Source organism: Pomacea canaliculata, linkage group LG2 (assembly GCF_003073045.1).
Source record: "Pomacea canaliculata isolate SZHN2017 linkage group LG2, ASM307304v1, whole genome shotgun sequence".
Classification (NCBI taxonomy): domain Eukaryota; kingdom Metazoa; phylum Mollusca; class Gastropoda; order Architaenioglossa; family Ampullariidae; genus Pomacea; species Pomacea canaliculata.
The window spans coordinates 14122508-14143327 of NC_037591.1; the positions used below are offsets into that span (position 1 = coordinate 14122508).

General features: G+C 37.0%; 2 protein-coding genes across 2 annotated transcripts in view; both read right to left on the reverse strand.

The window, feature by feature from the left end:
* Positions 1–319: 319 nt before the first annotated feature.
* LOC112554907 (coiled-coil domain-containing protein 12-like) lies at positions 320–4871 on the reverse strand. Its single transcript, XM_025222983.1, has 5 exons — positions 4694–4871; positions 3884–3960; positions 3360–3421; positions 2150–2261; positions 320–685 (listed from the first exon to the last, which is right to left on the reverse strand). The coding sequence occupies exons 1-5, from the start codon at positions 4840–4842 to the stop codon at positions 591–593; spliced, it is 495 nt and encodes a 164-aa protein (XP_025078768.1). The 5' UTR covers positions 4843–4871; the 3' UTR covers positions 320–590.
* Positions 4872–6086: 1215 nt separating this feature from the next.
* LOC112557991 (cubilin-like) overlaps positions 6087–20820 on the reverse strand; it is a 78054-nt gene continuing 63320 nt past the window's right edge. The window contains 18 exon segments of the mRNA XM_025228169.1: positions 6087–7332; positions 7853–8091; positions 8887–9052; positions 9342–9523; positions 9805–9946; positions 11128–11339; positions 11501–11663; positions 11978–12177; positions 12879–13096; positions 13676–13802; positions 14134–14322; positions 15881–16033; positions 16521–16677; positions 16970–17151; positions 17424–17649; positions 19241–19362; positions 19714–19866; positions 20309–20509. Of these exon segments, the coding sequence (XP_025083954.1) occupies positions 7228–7332; positions 7853–8091; positions 8887–9052; positions 9342–9523; positions 9805–9946; positions 11128–11339; positions 11501–11663; positions 11978–12177; positions 12879–13096; positions 13676–13802; positions 14134–14322; positions 15881–16033; positions 16521–16677; positions 16970–17151; positions 17424–17649; positions 19241–19362; positions 19714–19866; positions 20309–20509 (3137 nt within the window). The 3' untranslated portion in view covers positions 6087–7227.

The window sequence follows — 20820 nt, forward strand, 5'->3', positions numbered from 1 at the left end:
ACAAAGTCAAGCATGAAAATGGAAAATGTCATTAATTGTTACAAGCAGGAGCATAATTAATCTACCCGATTGCCATAAGTATGAGTGTTGTCTGTACGAGAATGATGCCTCAGGAGCAAATGTGGATGTTTGCTTATTGGACTGTTTGTACACAGTACATGCCTGCTGATCTGGACTTAAAACGATATTTCTTTGTGAAAAATCTGCTTTAACTCGTCGATCCTGTTATCCTTTTTGCCCCACTAGCATTAACCTCCTTGCTATATTTAATGAGGATAGATTATTAGCAACTTTCAAAAAATGAGGCAAAAATATGCCAGAAAATCACATAGCATATGTTTTATTTGAATGCAAATGTCTGATCTGACAATTATGACATGTTCAAAACCAATTTTTTTTCATTCGCCAAGAGTTGAACAAGATACTTACATAGAAGTCAAGCTCACACACATTCATGCATCCATGTATCCACCACCAGTTCACCTTCTAAACACACACTCAAACACACTTACACATGGTCTGCCTCATTAAATCATCACTATAATAACACTCATCCTTGAAATTCTAGACTTGTAAACATGCTTATACATTTAATCATCATCATCCTGCACTTGTACTCTTGCAATAGCTTCACTGGCATTCACAGCTGTGGCAAGATCACTCTGGTTTTCCTTCAGCCTCTCCCCTGGTAAAGAAAGAAACCAAATCAATTTAACTTCACGTAACAAAAACAGGTAACAAGAAAATGAGCTCCTTATTTATATGTTTTGAGTCCAACACTGTCATTAATAACATACATTCACATTTTTGTGTTAAGAAACATGGAGGGAGTCTTTTTTCCTTTTCACTTAGTAAGTTAATGTCACCATACCTTATTTCAGTTTATTTTAAAACTTTACATTAAAGTTTATTTTATTGATTTGGGAGTATTAAAACATGATTAAAATGTAATATAATCATATTCAAGTAAAAAAAAAAATTCTAAATATTTGAGGATAATGCAGAAAAGGTTGAGACAAAGGATTGCATGGCTTCCTTTCCTTTCACCATTTCTGTATATATATATATGTAGGTTTAGAGCTGTTTTTGCTAATTAGTTTAGAAATATCTGATTTTGAGACCGAAGTTCAAAGTTTTTTTTAAATATAAGCTGAATCTTTTGTCTTTGATAAAAATGATAATGAGGAAGATGGCAAAAAGGGAATTATTAGTTTCAGCCATACAACTAGTCATGACTAAGAAACAAACTGAACTTTTGCTTTTTCATGATCATTAGCGATTATTTATAATGTCTCAAAGTATTTCCCACAAATTTTCACCAAGAGTATGTTCTCCTTTTTTAGATTTTTTAAAATTAGATCTGGAATGTTTCTTAACATGTTTTGTCATAGTGTTTAGTGTGTCTTCAGATGGATCCTGTGTGCAGCACCACTGTGGTGTGTAAATAAAATGGTAAAGAAATAAAATTTAAATATTCTATAAAAGATTAAATCAATATTTAAAATTTAAGAAATGTTTTAAAGCAGAAGTTTCTCTTTATGCTACTAAATGGATACTTTTCTTTGATAAGTATATTAAATATAACAAAACATTAATGAAAATTCAATCCTATACATTTCATGTTTTAATTCTTCATTTTTCTTTTCATACCTTGAAAGTTTAGTCACTTTCCTTTAGTTTACATATATCTATGTAAGACTATATTGTCATTCAAAAGAGATTTATTATGTTACAACCCAAATGAAAGTAACAAAGAAAGTTAATAAAGTTAGCATCTTTGGACAGAAAAATCTATAGCAAATGTGATTAAAGTTTGGATTAAGTTTGGTATAGACAATTGACTGAATTTTATCCTTTTTAAAATATGTTATATAAAGGCATATGGTTTTTTTTCTTTGTGCTGTTTATATTTATCATTTAGCAGACCATGCTGGAAATGATTTACAGTCAAAGATATTTCAATTTCAGAACTTCCTTTGACTTATTAGTATCATAAATGTGCATTCATTTTCAGTTAGTATGGCATGCAACAAGCTTACTGTTGCAATACAATTGCATTTGATCAGTGAGATTTTGTAACGCATCCCAAAACAAAGCAGCAGAGCACCATAAACCCCCCGTATAGTAAAAGTTAAGGAAAGGCACTCACGAATCAACTCAGCAATAGCCTTTTGAGTTCGTCGTTCTAGCTTCTCAATATTTTTAGCAACGTCTCTCTTTAGATCCCAGTCTGGTTTTCTTGGTGCTAAAGTTGTTAAGTCCTGCAAAATAAATGTGTATTTTAAATTCAGGTTGCCTGGTGTGACTTTCTATTATGTAAGTTATACCCATAATGGCCAGCTAACATTTATTTCAAATGCATATTCTCCTGAATATCCATGTACTGTAGCAAAGTAATAAGCTATAAAACATCAAAAGTAGGAGGGAAAAAACAGATTATTACAGAGTTTCCTATCACAATCACATCAGAGTCACACATGAGGATAAGGTTTTTAACACAAGAATAAACAATTGTACAGACAGAACTGCTGGCATAAGGATTTTTTAAAACTCAAGAATTAGTGAAGGGAAGAAACCGCTGCATTCAATTAATTTTCTATAGACTAACTCCCATTCAGATCTATTTTCTGATAAAGGAAAAATTCACAGTATGAACCGAGCATCTGTTATTTCTAATTCTCATATTCACATTTTTTTGTATTTTGACAACATTACATGAAGATGACATTAGTCATTATCATTTCATCTAAAAGCAATAATCAGCTTAAAATGGATGTAAATAACAATGTACCTACGGTCCTCGGGTTACATCAGCCCCAAGTTACGATGTTTCAAGGTGACAACACATCTCCCATATACTGTATAAAGCCTTGTTTCGACTTATGTGGTTTTGCATTGTAAACATTGTAACGCAAACTTCGTAAGTGGTGTGCAGCAGAAGAATTAAACATATTTTATATGTGTTTTTTGATAATTACTGTGTTAGAATGGGTGTAAGGATAGGATAAGAGCTTACGACATGTTATTTACATACAGTATGTACATATGTTCCGACTTACAACGAAAATAGGTTTACGACGCGATGTAGGAACGGAACAACATCGTAAGTCCAGACTGCCTATACTCGGTTACAATGAGCTACGAGAATTTAAGTACACTGATGGTTTACCTCTCATCACAATGGACATAATTAAAAATGAGACAAAAATGATTTAAAAACAACATTTATGTGCTTAAATTATTCAAGTTCATTTTAGTAATTAATTTACACTTACATTTATTTTACTGTTTAATTTGTTTAAGTAAATAAAGCCATAATATGCACTGTAAGATTTGAGTTACTGAAAGAAAAGTCTCACCACTTCATTAACAATGTGTTCTGATTTTCCAGCTTCTAGCTGTACCTTCACTTCTTCTGCCGCTGTAATATAAATATTGAAGTATTTAATAATAAATACCACATATTGTTGTAGGCAATCTGTAAGCAACAGCACCTTATTTTGTTTTCAAGGTATAATTGTACATTAAGCACATAAACATACCTGAAATCATTATTAAAACTACTATTAAATACCTTAATCATTTGGAGGAACATGTTTCAAAAGACTGTGTTAGGTGTCATGAATAGCAAAATGCTTTTTACTGTCATATTAAACATAATTAGACTTGTGAATATTTATAAAGAAAGGTCGGACAAGAAAAGTGAATGTGAATGGGCATGTTTGTAAATGAATGACATACAATGATACAACAATCATGTATATTTTACAAAATGCAATGCAGTAACAATGTCTGAGCAGACTCAGACACAAGACCCTTTAGTATCACTAAATAAAGAAAAGACTAATGCAGAGGAGTGTGAATTGCCAAACTTTCATTTTACCATCTCCTGGTTTGATGCGAGGTAGTGTACTCTCCTGTAGTTCCTTATCTTGAGGTCGGTAGCTTCGAAATACTGGCCTGCATTAAAAATTTATTTCCAATTTAGTTTGATGATTAAAAAAAAAACTGCATTAAAACTGAATACAGTTTTGCTTTAATGTGACTTACGTGAAGTGTGTTGTGTATTCTTACTGCTTGTTTATGAGCACTAAGAAACTTCCACTTTAATTGTATGGAAAGCTACAGTGCAGTATACCTGGTGTCACTTAGTATACTAAGTATACCTGCATGTGTCACTTTATATGGTAGGTCCAGAAATAAAAGTCCTGTAACTTTGAAATAACAGTAGAAATAACAAGTTTAGTTTCACTGTTACCTATGTTAGATCCATTTTCTTTTTTCTCAGCCTTTTACTCATGAAGAAAAATAAACTACCTTGTTTACAAAATATTTTTATTTTAATCTCTTTTTCATTCATTATTACAGCCAAAAGCACAAAATATCACAGATGTTTTTAATTAGATCTACAATTACCGTCTGACATATACAGCTATTGTTGTGTATATGACAACGACTAATTTGTTGCGCATGCAAACTGATTCCGTATACATCCAATCTGGAAAGTACGTTATTCCTAAAATGCTTCAAAATTTAATTCTTTAAACATTCATAATTTTTGTTTTATTTGGTTGGTTTTGTAGATAAAAGCCTGCCAACTTTCAGCATGAAGAAAATCCCTCTGGAGTACCTACTACAAGCAATACTTTCGTGAAGAGGTATTGTGATATATTAATATTTACAATTTTCTTACCGTGGTAATTTTCCTACTTCAGTCGGTTCTGGGTCTTTCTTCTCTTCAGTAATTTCTCCTTTATTTTCTGTTCTTGACTTTCTATTCAGAGCACGTAAGCGATCTTTTCTTTTACGCGCTTCATCTTCAAGCGTACCAACAGCCGCCATCTTATCGAACTTTCACGATTTTAGTCTGAAGAGCTACATCAAGGATAGGTGGATTGCTGTCTGCCAAGACCAACGCTTAGCCTCTTGCGAAGTTCTCTGCTGTTAGTCTTGGCGAGCCGTAACAAAGAATGTGACTAAACCGAATGCTTTCTTGTCTAATGCCTCGATATAGTTGGCGGTTACGTATCAGATGGAATCAAGAGTTACACAACCCTGACATGTTCGATTTATTTGTTTGTTTAAGACAGGTGAAAAGAGAATTTATTTCTCAAATTGAATAAGTGCTTTGTGACAAAAGCATGCATCATACACACGCACGCGTTCCCACATAAAAAATGTTTACGTTTCGTGCATACATAAACCCCTCGACTGGAACAGAAAGGATTGTTTCAGGGAAGAAGTTGAGTGCATCATGGTTGGTTTATTTAGTAGGAAAGTGCTTCCACCTTGAGGTGATTTTGCACTGTGTGGGTTAGGGGAGAAAACCCCCAACGCTCAGCCCCACGGACAGTTGTCACGTTTATACAGTGTCGCGATATAAGATCCTGAGGTTCTCGTGTTTAAAACAAGGCTCCATGGAGCGGAACAGTCGTCTCCTCGGCGTTATGTAGTTCTCATTAATGATTACCCGGAAGCAGAAAGGGAAAGACATAAGTTTTCCCATCCATAAAACACGAGGATTTTTAGATTGCCATACCAATAAAAGGTTTTCAGAGCCTGAGGTAATATTTTGTGAGGGAGAAGAGGTGATTGGGAGTTCATTGGCGTCAAAGGAGGAAAAAATGTGCTATACATGTATGTTGTTTCTCAATATCTATAAACTGCCATTTTTGTGATTTAGACGTCTTTTTATGTGACTTACATGTCTTGAAAAATCTGCACAGTCATAAGAGTTATAATATAACAGGCGAGATGAGGTTGCTTTCCCAGTCTCACCACAATAAAAACTCAGCACAGTCAACACGTACAGGTAGAATGGGTTTTATTGTATGCTGGTTGATGTTGCAGACGTTGACAAACTCCTTAATTGGGACAATTCTCTCCGAATGTCCTTTCCCTTCCTGCTTCTCCCTCATATTGCTACCCCTGAATCTTCTAGGATCTACCCTGGTGCCACACTTTTCGCACGGCCTGTGTGTGTGAGCATATCGGTCCCAGCTTAACACCACACTACAATAATAATAATAAGCTATATTTTGGTCAGAATGAACTTAACAGCTACAATATTACACAAACAAACAATATCATATGGATAGATTTTATTGTCAATTGTACAATAGACAAACTTGTACAAATCATGTAAAATATTATATACATTATGCACACATGTAAAGAAAATGTAGGTTGTTGAATCTTTTAAAATGAGCTTATGCAAAATTATGTACTATATATAGTTCTTAACACTTCATCATAAACTGAATCCTGCTCACTGGTTATCTACAGATTTATCTTTCCATTAATCTAAAACTTACGAAAGTGCAGTGACAAGTAAAACAAATATGAAGTATCATTAATGTTAAAAAAATATATAATCAGTGTGCCATGAATATGTTACACTCTCTGGAGGATCCTAAAATAACTCTAAAAACAACAAACAGAAAATGAAAAGCTGGTTTCTTTCCTTTACTTCACCAAGTTTCATGACTTAATTTATCTCTACACTTTCCAATGTATACTGATTTTCAGTTTTAAGCAACTTAAGGGTCTACAACCATGCATGGAAACCAGTTTTCCCCCTTCAGATTTATATGCTGAACCATGGCAGTTTAACATCTTAACTCATCACCAGATTTTTGTTCCTCTGCATCCATTGTTCCAGGTCCTCAAAATCATTTACCCACCATGATTTTTTGGAATTTTTTTTCTGGCCAGTACTATACAGTCCACTCTTTGCACATATTTCTAGAAGTTTTGATTTATTGGGATCATCGATGCCTATGCTTTTTATTAAGAAAGAATGTACACCATGGTAAATGATCAATATCAAATGACATTTTCTCTTTTACAACATTAAATTCTAGTGCTGCGTGGTATGACACTGAGTGAGGGTCCTCCATTATTATTATATTCACAAAGACTTGGTGGGGATAAAAATGGTCTTCTAGTTTTAAAAACGATCTGTGTAATGTACATAAAATGTGATTCTTATTGACATTTAGTGTTCATGGTGGCTCAGATGGTGTAAAGAAAATGTATTCACAATTAATTCATCCAGTTTTCAGTAACTAAGATTGTTGTCAAGTAAGATCTCTGTCTATGGTAGCTCAGGTGAAATAAAAATAAAGACTATGTCCACAATGGCTTTGCATATGCTTAACAAAGCAGAATCATGGTTGGCACTGAGTTTACTGGACTGAGCAACTTGGGATTTAGTTTCGCAAAAGCTCAACTGGAGTAGACAATGCGGAAGCTGGGTGTTGGGCTGGACCCAGTGGACACAAGTTGAACTGTGGCCGAGTTGCTTGATGCTGTCAGTAATGAAGGTTGCTCCTGCAAAAAAAAAAACAACAGCATCTTGTAAGGATATTTTCTTGATGCAGAAGTCATCAGACACTTTTTCCAACATGACAAAACCCTTTTAAAAAGTTTGAGAGGCATCATATTCATTCAGCAAGCCAATTACAGTTCATCTAGAACTGTAGCTCTTGATATATGCTTCATGTCAACCAATAAGCCACTAGCACTGGTTGACAGTAACAGCTTTTCACCAATGACATCACACAAAGGAGATATACTTTATATATCTAAAGTTCCTAAACAAGCTAATATAAACATTCAAATATAATATAAACAGCCTATAAAATAGCATTGCACACATTCATACAAAGCACAAAATGCACAAGAGTTTATACAGCCAAGAGAAATATAATGCACTGAGATCAGTTTTGATCCCTTTTAGGTTCTAAAAGAAGTTTAGAGCTACATGTTTCACATTTCTCTATTCATATAATACATATATAGTACATGAGTGACTGGCAAGCTGAAGCAAAGTTTAATACTGTATTCTTACATTGCAAAACCTGCCAAGTGTTCGTGCGAATGTGCTGGGACCATCAAATATCTCTACATAGTTGTTAGTGCAGTCAGCCTGGCCTGGAACAGCCAAGTAAGAGAAAGTTATTTGGACCACACGCCTGCTTGGCACTGTAATGATCCAGGTGCATGTAGTAGAATCGGAGAAATTTCCAGGGAAATTTGGGCTTGTCAAGCTGCCTTTGATGCCAGAGAGTTGTCCACCACAGCCAAGTCCTGGAGAAATTAAAAGAAAGTGTACTGCCTTGACTTGAATGACATTAACATTTCAAAATGATACTTTTACCTCTGGCAGAAAGTCCCCATGAACCAATACTTTTCAATGAAAATGTTTTTGCACAACTCCCATTTTTGGGGAGGGCTATTTTCTGCAAGTTAGTGTAAAGCAATTTTTAAAGTAACATTTCTGATCTGTAGTTCTCTGGGCAAAGCTTTTTATGAAAATTTGAAGTATGGAAATTTACATGCTAATACAAAAGTTGGGGAAGGAGCTAGATACTCATTCGACTGGTGCAGCAAATTTTGAGATATAATATCTGTACTACAAACACAACAGGGAAGGTAGGTGGGTGGGTGCACACCAATTTTCTCAACACAACACATATCATGGGGTCCAAGTATTTTGTTTCTATGCCTATTGATAGTACTGGCAAGGGCAAAACAGATACTGCCTGTCTCTTATCTTCTCTCACATGGTGGATCTATGCTCTCTCTCCAACTGTACACTTGTTCCCTGCCACCCAACCCTCTCATTCCCCTAACCCCCTGTTGCTATGCAACCACCACCAACCCTCCTCAAGTGCGCTTTGTCCATTGTTACCGTGAACCTCCTGATGATATCTCCCATTTCTGCCATGAAGAGCACAGGGTAGTCAGGTGCTGTTATTTACAAGGTCACACAGCTCTGTGTGTGTGTACGTGTATGTGTTAAACCCTATTCCATACTACTATACAAACACAGCACAATGACCAAGAATAAAGCCTGGCCATTGACTGCTACACAATTCCAACCTTGTGTGGTGGAGGTGAAAGTGATGTCATAGCCAACATGCTGCACAGAGGCGTCAGTCACAAATCTCAAGAAAGCCACGTTGCTGGGAATGAAGACTGGATCAGGCAGTGTACTTCCACACAGACGAGCCAGTACAGGCGACGATGCATTGGACCCATTGTGTATCTGTCAGTCAGCATAGCTTATTAACGGGATGTTCATTCTGCTCCCCCATCCCAACCCAAGATCTGTCAACGCAAGGTCATCATCTCCAAGACCAAATGTACATCAGATTATCTTTATTATCATTTAACAGACATAAGTTCCCACAGATAGCTCAGCAGATGTATGTGTATATCAACACACACACACTCTCAGACTGTCATCTTCATGCTATACCCCTTTCAATTTAAAACTCTCCAACTGTCCCATGTACACAAATTAACATACAAATAAGATTTTATTTTCTGCATACCTCTAAAAAGTCGAATAAGCATTGACTGTGTGGCTCAATGTGGAATTGTGTGAAATACAGGGCCAGTGTCGTGCCATTAGGGGAGCGCACTGAGATAGAACAGTTGGCATTTTGAGGGTACACACCAGGGTATCCTGGGCTAGTGATGCGGCCATTGGTGGACACAAATTCTCTGTTGAAATCTGTATTAGACAATAAACTGTGGACTGAAATCTTTGCAAATATTCTGCACAATGTGAAGGTGTGAAAGACAAGTAAAACATCTCTCAAAAATATGTATTTATCATAGATTGATCTTTATAAGTCAGTCATTAGCAAGTGTCAGAATTGCATACATGCATACAACTTCTTAATTTGAATGCTAGTATCTGCTTTGCTGCAGAGGAAAACGATACAGAGTCTAAAGCCATAAAAATACAGCAACACAGCTAATTCATACTTAAGTCAATTATGTAAAACTCACCATCCTGTTTGTATGACAAAATAAAGCCACGATTCTGTGAATTTCCAGCCGTGTTGTAAATAACTTGTACCACCTGACCTGCTGAGTAAAAAGTCTGGGGCACGGTGGTTCCACAGTAGTGCACAGATTGACCAAGTTCACCCTGTGAAGACATATAAGGGCTCTGTTCATGACTATCACATAAAAGAAACAGTTTGACATCTCACTGAAGCATGCTCAACTGATATAGAGAGAGACAAAACACACCAAAAAGAAAAAGAGATGAAAATCTATTGCAGGAAATCCTGATAAGATTGCACGAACAATTAGAGAAAAAAACCAGGGTGAATGGATAATTCAAACAGTAACAAAATAAAAGAAACAGGAGCAAGTCCACTTGAGCAGAGGATGGGTGCAAATGTGACAGAATTTTCACGAACTTTTTATAAAGACCAACAAACTATGAAATTAGAATAAAGGCATCATATCATTAAGCTGAATGAACATCTATAAAGCTATGCTGATTGTAACTGAAATGTGAGTGGTGTGTAAGGTGTGTGCATGTGTTTGAAAGAGAGGTAGTGTATGTGTGTTTGGGAGAGAGAAAGGCAGTGTGTTTTTGAGAGAGTGTGTGTGAGGGAGAGTCTGAAAGAGAGAGAGAGTGTGCGTGTATACATAGATGTATATATTGTAATGCATTCAGTGCCAACTGCAAGTATGATGTTGGTAATTGCTGAGAAAGTATAGTGGCCATCATTAAAAATTGTTCCTTGGACAATGTCACTTGGCAAATATCTTTAAAAAAGAGTCAGAAACATAATGAACTAGTTAAGTGCCATGGAAATCAAGCAATGGTGGGCTTGAGTGAACAAAGCATTCTGAAAACAATGACCATCAGATGAAATTATGCTGAATCATATGGCTGCTGTTAGAAAATCATGTGCTAGGCATGAGGGCCAGATCAAAATTATTATGAAAGTAGAGTCAGAAGAATGAGTTCTGAGACCTAAAATGAACAATCTAAGAATAAAACAGTCTAAGAATGGAGGAACGTTAAAATAAGTATGTGAACATGTTGTCAAATGGAGTGTCCCATAATACAACCAACATATATCTCTTCTCTTCTCTAGAAAACTAGTGTCAATGGATGTTTCTAGATCACAAAAAGTATATCATCAAAAAAGTAAAAAAAAAAAGAAAAAAGAGAAGACCCTCCCTTTTTCTTTTTTTTTTTTTTATACTTTCTTGGTGATCAACACAATGTTTTCACACCTCTTCATTCAAGCATGTGTAATCAATAACATTGGGAATTAACAGACAGCAGGAGTTCCTAGTGAAACTGACCATAGGTGAGTCTCGGAATTCCATATAGTCCTGCGTACACTGAGCATCTGGAGTCAGGTCAATGTCCAGCAGAGTCAATGACACCTGCTTGTTGGGGGCTCCTGAGTCAATTGTCCAACGACATCTCACTGCCTGTGAAGACGGCGATGGATAGTTGGGCGATGAAATGTTTTGAGGCATATCAGTTGCTATAAGTATTCCTCCACATAAAGCTGCAAGATGAGTAGAGACTAATGTAATGAACGGATACTGATTTGTCCTTTTTCCCAAAAGCTCAAGCATATATCCATTATTTATCAGTTTTCATCATATGAACAGAGAACTTTGCAGCTTAAGATCAATAGCTAACATAAACTCCAGTTTCTTCACCCACCATCTTCTTGTCCAAACTGAGCAACAAATCCTGAGAAGCCAATAGAGCCATCCGTTGTGAACACCACCAGCATGACATTTGAGAAAGCCCGCAAAGCTGAAGGAATGGATGAACCGCAGAACTGACCCAGCAAGCTGTCTGTTGTTGAAAATCCATCATATACCTGGGTAAAGGAAATCAAAGAAAACAACCTATGTTGGATGTAGGGTGTTACTAAATGTGTAGAGGTTCCTGAGATCAGTTGCAAAAAAAATAAAAATAAAAAATAAAAATAAATTAAAAAAATGGTGGTTAATAATTTTTCATTCCTAACATTGGAAATATCACTAAAATAATATTCTTCTACAGAGCAGTATCTGCTAGAGACAGACGATCAACACTGATATCAATATTACAAACTAAGAAAATAAGAAGTGATTGTCAGTTGTTTGTGTATCAGAATCAAAACTGGTGAAAACATCATCACTATCTTCTTACTGCAACAGAGTCATAGCTGCACTCTTCCCCAGGCTCCAAATGAAAACTGGAAAATGTGAGTCTTGCTAGCTTGTTTGGCTCTACCATTATTGTCCAGCGACAGTCTAGGTTGTCCTCATAATTTCCATCACCATTAATATCCACTGATCTGATTTGTCCACTTGTTTGATTAAGAAAACCTCCACATCCATGCTGGGGTCCTGGATAATGAAAGCAAGCATGCCTGAAGCAAAGGATGGGGAAGTCAACTTTTCTTACCTGTTATTAATTACATAAATTCCTGAACTTTTGTTGATAAAATTTGCTGATGAAATGTTGCCTTAAATATATTTAAATGGGCCACAAGGTCTAAACCACCTTTTGTGCCACAATAATGAGAAACTTTCAAGTCATGAAAAAGTAATTGGAAGAAAGAACAAACCGAATGAACCATAAACCCCAGTCAAAGCACCTGGACCCAGTTATACATGAAAAAGAAATTCAAGAGAGTGTGGTGTAAAATGCTCAGTGCTGATATTATATCATAGGGAAAGTAAATGCATGTCATCAGTATCATCACCCGTAGTTATGTTAGTAGTTTTATTAAATCTGCTATTCACTAATGTAACCAACACGTCAGTCCTTGATGGCTACGTAGGGATGGGCTAATCATACAAGAACACAACAAAGATTGAAATGGCTTGAAATGAACTGTAGATTTTATTCAGAGTTTCACTTAGCAGCTGGCCTGCTGTCTCTCCACTCTCACTTCCAAACCCAAAAAGCCTCCTTCAACCCTAAAGCTATGCTACTTATTCTATCTCCATTAAATGTTCCAGAACAATCCAATCCCTTTTCCCATGGTCTTGTCACGACTTTTCCCTGCCCCCATGGCGCCATAACTCAAGCAATAATATCTCACCATATGTAGACCAGTAACCTCCTTGAAACCCTTCACCACTCTCGGAGCTGTCTGTAACAAAATTGATGTACATAGCATTCCCAGAAGACTTGATGACATCTGGAGCATGGGTACCACAGTAACGGCCTATCTTTGGAGCAGACGTATTGTTTCCATCAAAGACGTCCAGGTAGTCATAAAGACAGCGTGAATGTGGTTCAACATTGAAGGAAATAAATCTGGCCAAAAAGAAAAAAGGTTGATAAGAAACAAAGATTTGACTAACATAAACAAAAGTGTTTTTAAACTCAAAGTCTCAATTTGTTCTGATGAAGGGGTAAGGAAAGTTGAAGGAAAAGAAAAGAGGACATTTCATGAATACTTTTATCTTTGTTTTTGAACCAGCAAAAATCATTGCTAGCCATTTACCTATGAGAGGAAAAAAATGTTCACATCCCAAATATAAAACCTCTCCTTATTAAATTATATTGGGCAAATGTAAGAAAGCAGGTTTTTATTTAACAGAGCTGATTTACAAATATAGCACACTTAGCAATCAAGATGAAGCAAATACTTGTATCAGCTATCTGTATTGTTGCCAGCTTACACACTCAGTAACTACAGACTTTGAGGTCTACAAATGGACAAAAAAAGAACATAAAAGTAGATTTAATTTTATTTCATAATCTGTGCATCAGAGAATGTACACAAGCATGCATGCCCATGCATGCCCATGCATATACACAGATTACATACTTTAAAACATCAATAGACTTTTAAAGATTTGGTTTAGGATTTCAAAAAATTAAACCAGGTACTTGAGAGCTATGATTTTTTCAGGATCCACCGTGATGAACCATGAACAGTTGCTGTCATGTGGGTAGCTGCTTGGGTATGTTGGCGTTTGAATCAAACCGGTGGGTTCAGTGTACACACCTCCACATGCTGTACAAGGGACACACCCACCCACCACACACACGTGCATACACACACCGATCACACAGCATGCTAGATAAAATGTTTTCCAAAAAAATTAAGGTATGAAATATGCAATATGGTAATGAAAAAAACTAAGTAATTAAAATAAAATTTCAATGTTTTGGTTTGGAGATATCAGTCCCATAATGGACATAAAGAAGCCATTAAAAATAAAATATAATAAATTAATCAAATTATTAGGTTTTTCTTAACCATTGAAACAAATCATTAAACACACTAAGCTTGAAAATATTGTATAAAAACTGTGCAGATTGAAAAAATGGGCAACTTAAATTACCTGACACCCTATATGTTGCTTGGAAACCTGAAGCGACAACAGAGCTATCTGTCCAGAATCGTATGTGCATTGAGTGCAGAGCATTAACTGGCTGGGGAGCCACATTACCACAGAATCGCCCCTGCAGGGGGCTGGATGAGCTGTTTCCAGCAAACACTTGAACGTAGTCATATGGACATGATGTACCACCTGGTTAAAAAAAAATAAAATAGAAGTTTATAGAGTAAATTTTTTTTCTTTGAGACTTACCAGATGATATGACCATGGGAGATGAAGAGTTACACTAGTTCTTTAACCATTGTCTCACTAACAGCACGTGCCTGAGGTGCAGAGTCAGGTGAGCAACTGCCTTATAACATCTAAACATCCAACCCATCTTTGCAGTGTTGCGCAAAGCGTGGGCCTCCATCATGACCTGGACCAGAAGCAGGCAAACCCCATTTCTGAGGGTAAGGAAGCACATCACTAGGTAACAGAAATCCTGCAAATGGTAGAGATCTGACCTCTGTGCACAGATCAACTAGGCTAGATTGGTCAAGATGCGGAGACAAGCATCCCTGCTGATGCAGAGAGAGGCTGGGCTGTAATAGCAAGTCATCCAAGTAAGCCTATGCATGGACAGTTATTACTGGCCATAATGCATAAATCATGGCATTAAACATTCAACTGAAAACCCATGGAGTGATGGACAGCCTGAAGGGCAGGGTCACACATTGAAGACCCTTCCTGCATTGGTAAGCTGCAAGTGCACTTAAAATGTTCCACAGGCTTGCCGGACTCACAGGCAAGGGTGTTGTCTCATGCTATAATGCCTGAAAGAGGAGGGGCCACACCATCAAAAAAGGTCACTCCACCAATGCCTGTTTTTGGATATCAGAAATCATACATGTAAACAGATAAAATGCCAAGTGTAACATGCCTTGTGGTGGTCTGCCAAACCTGAAGAGGTGGACAAAGCCAAATCCCCGCAGGTCAGTGTCAAAAAGATGCTGGCTAAGAACAGTAACAGGCTATGCTGGTCCCCTCTTAAAGGATGTCTGCACAATCTGTGGCTTTAGGAAAAAAACCTAAGAGAAGCTGCTCTTCAGAACAGGTTTAGGGTCTCTGGTCACAGAATAAAATGCTTAAAGATACCAAACAAATCCAAAAAGAGTGTGCAACACAGCAAAACATCACACCTCAAATTGCACAAAGGTAATGTGGTGTGTGGAGAAGATGGGGTGCCAGCTGCTTGGTCAGAATTCAACAGCCCAAAAAGGGGCTGAAAAGTCAAGTCCCAACCCAGTACTTAAGTAAAAGTGACTCACCATCCTGGGTAAAGGAAAAATATCACACTGCAAAGGTGAAAAGTGTAATGTAGTTGCACAAGACTACAACAAAGATAGAATTTTCCACATAACTGTAGATTTTATTCAGAGTTTGCCTTTTTAACTGTTAGAGGAAAGTTGCTCACTACCAAGTAGAATGCTCTGCATGCCAGGCATGTGCCAGCCCACTGGCATGAAGACAACTTTCATGGTTAAAGAGCTAATGTAACCCTTTATCTCCTACAGTTTTGTCATCTGGTATAGTCAAAGAAGAAACAACAAACCTAGCTCTTAAGAAACAACACTCAAATATATTTAAAGTTAAAAAGAAGAGCCATATAGAAAAATGTTGCAAAATCAGGTGATTTGAGTGGGTGTCTTCCTCCAGTGCTGTGTGTGTGTAAAAACTAATGAAAAACTCATCAGCAACAAGCAAATACCTTCAAGGTTGAAAGCTGGGTTGAAGGTCAGAATGATATAATGATCAGTGTCACCATAAATAGTGTAGTTACAGCGTAGGTTGTTGCGGTAATTTCTAGGATAGCCAGGTGACGTTATCACACCAGTTGGACTATTGAAAATACCTCCACAATCTATGAATGAAACGTAGAAAAGAATTTTTTTTAAATTTTACTAAAAATCAAAGCATATACATCCACTCTAGCATTCTAGTACTGAAACACTGACATGCACAGATGATTGCAAGAGGCTATGTATCTTTTGCATTCATATTCAGATTTATTCTAGGAAGGATTTTGTGCTTGTATGCATGATTGTATGTGTGCTTGGATGGGCTCATGAATGGTCATCTGTGTACTTGGATGTATATATGGAAACACTAGAGACAAGTGCTTACTTTCCTCATTATGTCCTTTACTTTGCTTCCTTTATACTTGATGAAATAGTATAAAGCATCTTGATACACAAGAACATACAAGGAAAATACTGAATACTAATAAGATAAAAAAAATTGTAACATTAAATGCTGATGTTATTAATGTTAACTTTGGCATCAACTAAAATAAATAATACTCGCATTAATGCTCTAATCACCACTTCAAAAAGCAACTCAAGCTTTACCTGAAGTCCAGCTGGCCGAAAAGCCGTTGCCATTTATGTTGCCATCTGAGTGGAACTTAAGAAGCAGTCGATTAAAGGACGATGTCACAGGAGGTGGAGCATTTGAGCAGTAGCGGCCCTTCAGAACTTGCGTCCCATTGGCCAAAATATCAGTTATCTGACAATGAAAATTGTCACATAAACTTCAAAGTTCTTGGAACATCTGACTTCATTTCAAAGTCTTAACTGCTATGGCTAATGTTATCATAAAATGTTAGTATCATGAGAGTTCAAGGACTGGCTGGTATACCAGCATTCAGCAAACTTTTCTTTTCTAAATTAATAATAATAATATGTTGATTTGTAAATCACTTATCTCCATCACTAAAGGTGGGCTCAAAACACTTTGCTAAAAAGAAAAACATACAAACATAATAATGATGGATCAAAAAGTAGTCACCGATCCCTACCTCCAGATAATCGCTGGAACAATCCCCAGGTTGTAGATCAAAAGAAGAGTTCACATTAAGAATGAGGATGTACCCACTGTCCACTCTGATTTCCCATTCACATTCTGTGTTCGGGGGGTAGCTGGATGGATAGTTCGGAGAAGAGACAGTACCCTGAGAGCTCTGTAGTAGTCCACCACATGCTAAAGAAAACAGAATATGACACATCTTGTAAACCTGACACTATTGTCACCATATTATAGCTAAAGCAAAGAAATTCATAAACAAAACAAAAACAGAAAATAAAATGGAGATATTTCAATCCAAAAATGCATGGTTATTTTTTTGTTGTAGGTAGGAAATGAGGTGACAGTGATCTTCAGTCTACATGAAGTGAGTCTAAAACATCAGGGGAAAAAAAAACAGAAAGAAAATTGCAAGTTAAAATGTGAAATGAACAAGGTGTAAGCCAAACCTTCGCTGTCAAAAGTGTATGTGGCACGGAAGCCTCTACCAGACTGGTTGATGTCTGTGACAAACATAAGCCGTAAGTGGTTGCTCTGAGACAGTATTGTGCCAGGATTGCTGGTGCCACAGTATTTGCCGATTAATGGAGAGTCAGGCAACCCACCATTTAGAATCTTCAGGTAGTCAAACACACAGCTGCTGTGCTCTTCTAGGTTGAAGTCACTAAAAGTAATCTAAGGTAACAATGTGAATCATTGTGAATCAATGTGAATTCAGCAACTTTCACAACAGTCATCAAATCAAATCAAATCAAATAAGACTTTATTGTCTGTCGAGGAAAACCTACGACAGAAATTTTTCTTTAGCTCACGAACACAAATAATATGACGATCCATACTCATACAGACATTTATATAGATAAAGAGAAAATAAAGAAAAATAATTTGTAGCGTAGAATGATGTACCAAATGACAGCCATACGACAGGAAGCCAGTAATGCACATACAGGAAAAAAGAATATCGTTTGAAGAGTACTGATGATCGTGGAAGAGTTAACTGTTTTTTGTTTTTGTTGTTGTTGTTTTGTTAATAAATGGCATGGTGGTCTGCCGCAGAAACTACCAAATGTGCCCACAAAAATACATTTGGTAGGAAATGAGGTCACAGAAATTAACTTAAAAGAAATGCTATAAGAAATACTGATGGGTGTGGAAAATAACTGGCAACATAGATATACTGAGACCTATTAGGCAATAAATGCTAAAAAAAAAAGGGGGGGGGAAAGCTGCTGACAGTATAAAGAAAGTTATGGAGTTTATGGAAATCTCAAGATATTAAAAAGCCCATGATTTCAGTATGCACTGCAGCAAGCATAAAAACAGCTTCAGGATAGAATTTAACCTTAAAATTATGTTCTTACTTCTTTACGGGTCAGAGGTTTGAGCTCAAGCACAAAGTATATGTAATTTTTCAGATATGATCAAGTGAACTGTAAAGAGCTAATCTGTTAGAGTTATTGTGCGGTATAGGATCACCTACCGGAGCTTTAATCTCAATAATAAGTTTACATAAACATAACAAAGAAACATGATATAATGCATCTTCTTTTCCCAATCACTCTCTCCTTTTTCAAGGCAGTTCTAAAAATCCTGTATTGCTGAAGAAAATGAAATCTTTATCGATAAATATTTTCCCTATTTGTATTCCATGACACACATTCATGAATAACACAAAAATATCTAAAACCAGCATAACAAGAGGGCACACTTTATGAAGAGGACCCTTAAAGCATATCCGTAGATTATTTGTAAGATGATTTGACTAAAGTGACTGCTCACTGGCTGTCTGCAGTAACTGTTACTTCTAGCAAGGTATCCTTCAAGCAAACTTTACGCAAAGCCCTCAGCTGGGCTGCTGGGTGAGATGGTGATCTGTTGGCAGTGCTACAACCTGTTTTACTCTCAAAACGTGGCTAACTTCTGTTCTCTGACATCTCTTAATTGTGTATCCTGCTGCACGTTCCCCACCCACCCCTTTCATACTGACTGAGAGGGTTGATGTGCAAAGAGTGCCCAGCTATATTGGAGCACCCATTGTGCTGCTGGCATCTCCCTAGCAGGAGATTGGATGCAGCCCCCTCATTCTCCAAACAGCTTGCATGCAAATTAAAGCTACTTATCAGATCTGCCAAGCCACTCGGCTTTCAGCTGGCCTCTAAAAAACCCTCTACCACATACATATGTGACCTGGTAATTACTACAACATAATGTATTTTCAGCTGTGACCTGCAACTGTAGGACACAAAAGAAATAAACAGGCTCCTACCCGTATACGCTCCCCTTCTGGAGCAGAGATGAGCCAGGCACAACCATCATTGTGCTCATAGTTGTTGGGGAAGTTGGGACTGGTGATCTGACCCTGAGGTGCTGTCAGTTCACCACCACAAGCTGTAAACATGGTAGACATACACTGCTTGTTTACTCTCCCAGAACATGGATAACATACAAGCATGCACTAAAACAATAAATCCAGCTGAAATAAACACCAATGATGCTAAGGAGAAGGATTACAATGAAAAGAGTTGTGGTGATGATAAATCTGCACAGCCTCCAGACACTATGAGGCCCTTCCTTCAACAAAGACCAAATTTTCATTCTTAACTTTTACTCTTTACTCTTAACTTTTTATAGCTCTAAATAATTATTCTGTAGATATTATGTATAGCTGATATATAAATATAAATATAACAGAAATAAAGGAGGTAATAAAGGCCATTAAATCAGAATCATTTTTCTTACTGGTAAACTGTACAGTGATGGCAAAACCACGGTCAACAATGGAGCCATCGGTGCGGAATCTCAGCCAAATATGTTGGGACGGGCTGAGAACAGGGGGAGGGATGGTATTGTTACCACAGAATTTCTCTATAATGGATCCATCACCGTCACGACCTATAGCAGAAGTGACACAGTCAAAATTAGTGTAGAAGAATACATGCAGTGTTCTCCCTATTTTTGTACAGCTTATTCCATCATCACAATGTTGATATATTTCTCTTTTTCATCTTTTTGTTCTCTGTTTTAATGCCACCAAAGTCTTTTCCTATAAACAAAACATCACTATGAAGATGAAGATTGAATCATTTCCAGCACATCCCTGCTTTAAAAAAAATCTGTAAATGCGAAAGACTCATACACTACATCTTACCACTTCACCCAATCAGTCATTGTTATTCATGCCATACAATTCTGTGAATGACAGTTTACATAAAAGGAGGCAAATATTACTATCTGATCTAATATTAATCTCTAATCTGATATTACTCTGAAATCTAATATTACTCTCTGATCAGCTGCATTATCAAGATCTCTTCAAGGTCTGTGCAAAGCTCACCTTCACGGACTTCCAAGAAGTCGTGTACACAGGTCAGATGGGGCTCTAACGCCAAGTCATCAACAATGACAAGGATGGAAGAGTTGGTGCGCGCTGGGTTTTCCACTCGCCAGATACACTCAAGGTTGTTAGTGTAGTTTCCATGCTCATAATACCCAGGGGAGGTAATGTTGCCAGGCGTTGTGTACAACTGGCCACAGACTGAAAAAGAAAATTGAAAGTTGAGCCACTTTGTTTACATGACACTGTATGATTATTGCTATTGGTGGGGAGATTCAATGGGATTAGATTAGGACTTAGCTAAAGATGGGATTTGGAGAGGGAAGTCTTTTCTTGTTGAAGCCACCTAGCGACAGGTATTTCTATTGTTTTCTTCCCAGGCTTATTGTTGTTCTTTGTGGACTCGTTCTTCATCCTTATCTTCTGTTTAGTCTTACGCTTCATCTTTGTCTTTTGCTACTCCTGTGTGTGTGTGTGTGTGTGATCTCATCGTTTTCTTCATTTGTCCACCC

What these genes read in the sequence shown, in the direction of transcription:
- LOC112554907 (XM_025222983.1), bottom strand. Translation starts at nt 4,842, where the DNA reads ATGGCGGCTGTTGGTACGCTTGAAGATGAAGCGCGTAAAAGAAAAGAT. An exon ending in AACACATTGTTAATGAAGTG is followed by an intron (nt 2,262 to 3,359) that starts GTGAGACTTTTC and finishes TTTATTTTGCAG; the next exon opens with GACTTAACAACTTTAGCACC. An exon ending in GGCTATTGCTGAGTTGATTC is followed by an intron (nt 686 to 2,149) that starts GTGAGTGCCTTT and finishes TTTCTTTACCAG; the next exon opens with GGGAGAGGCTGAAGGAAAAC.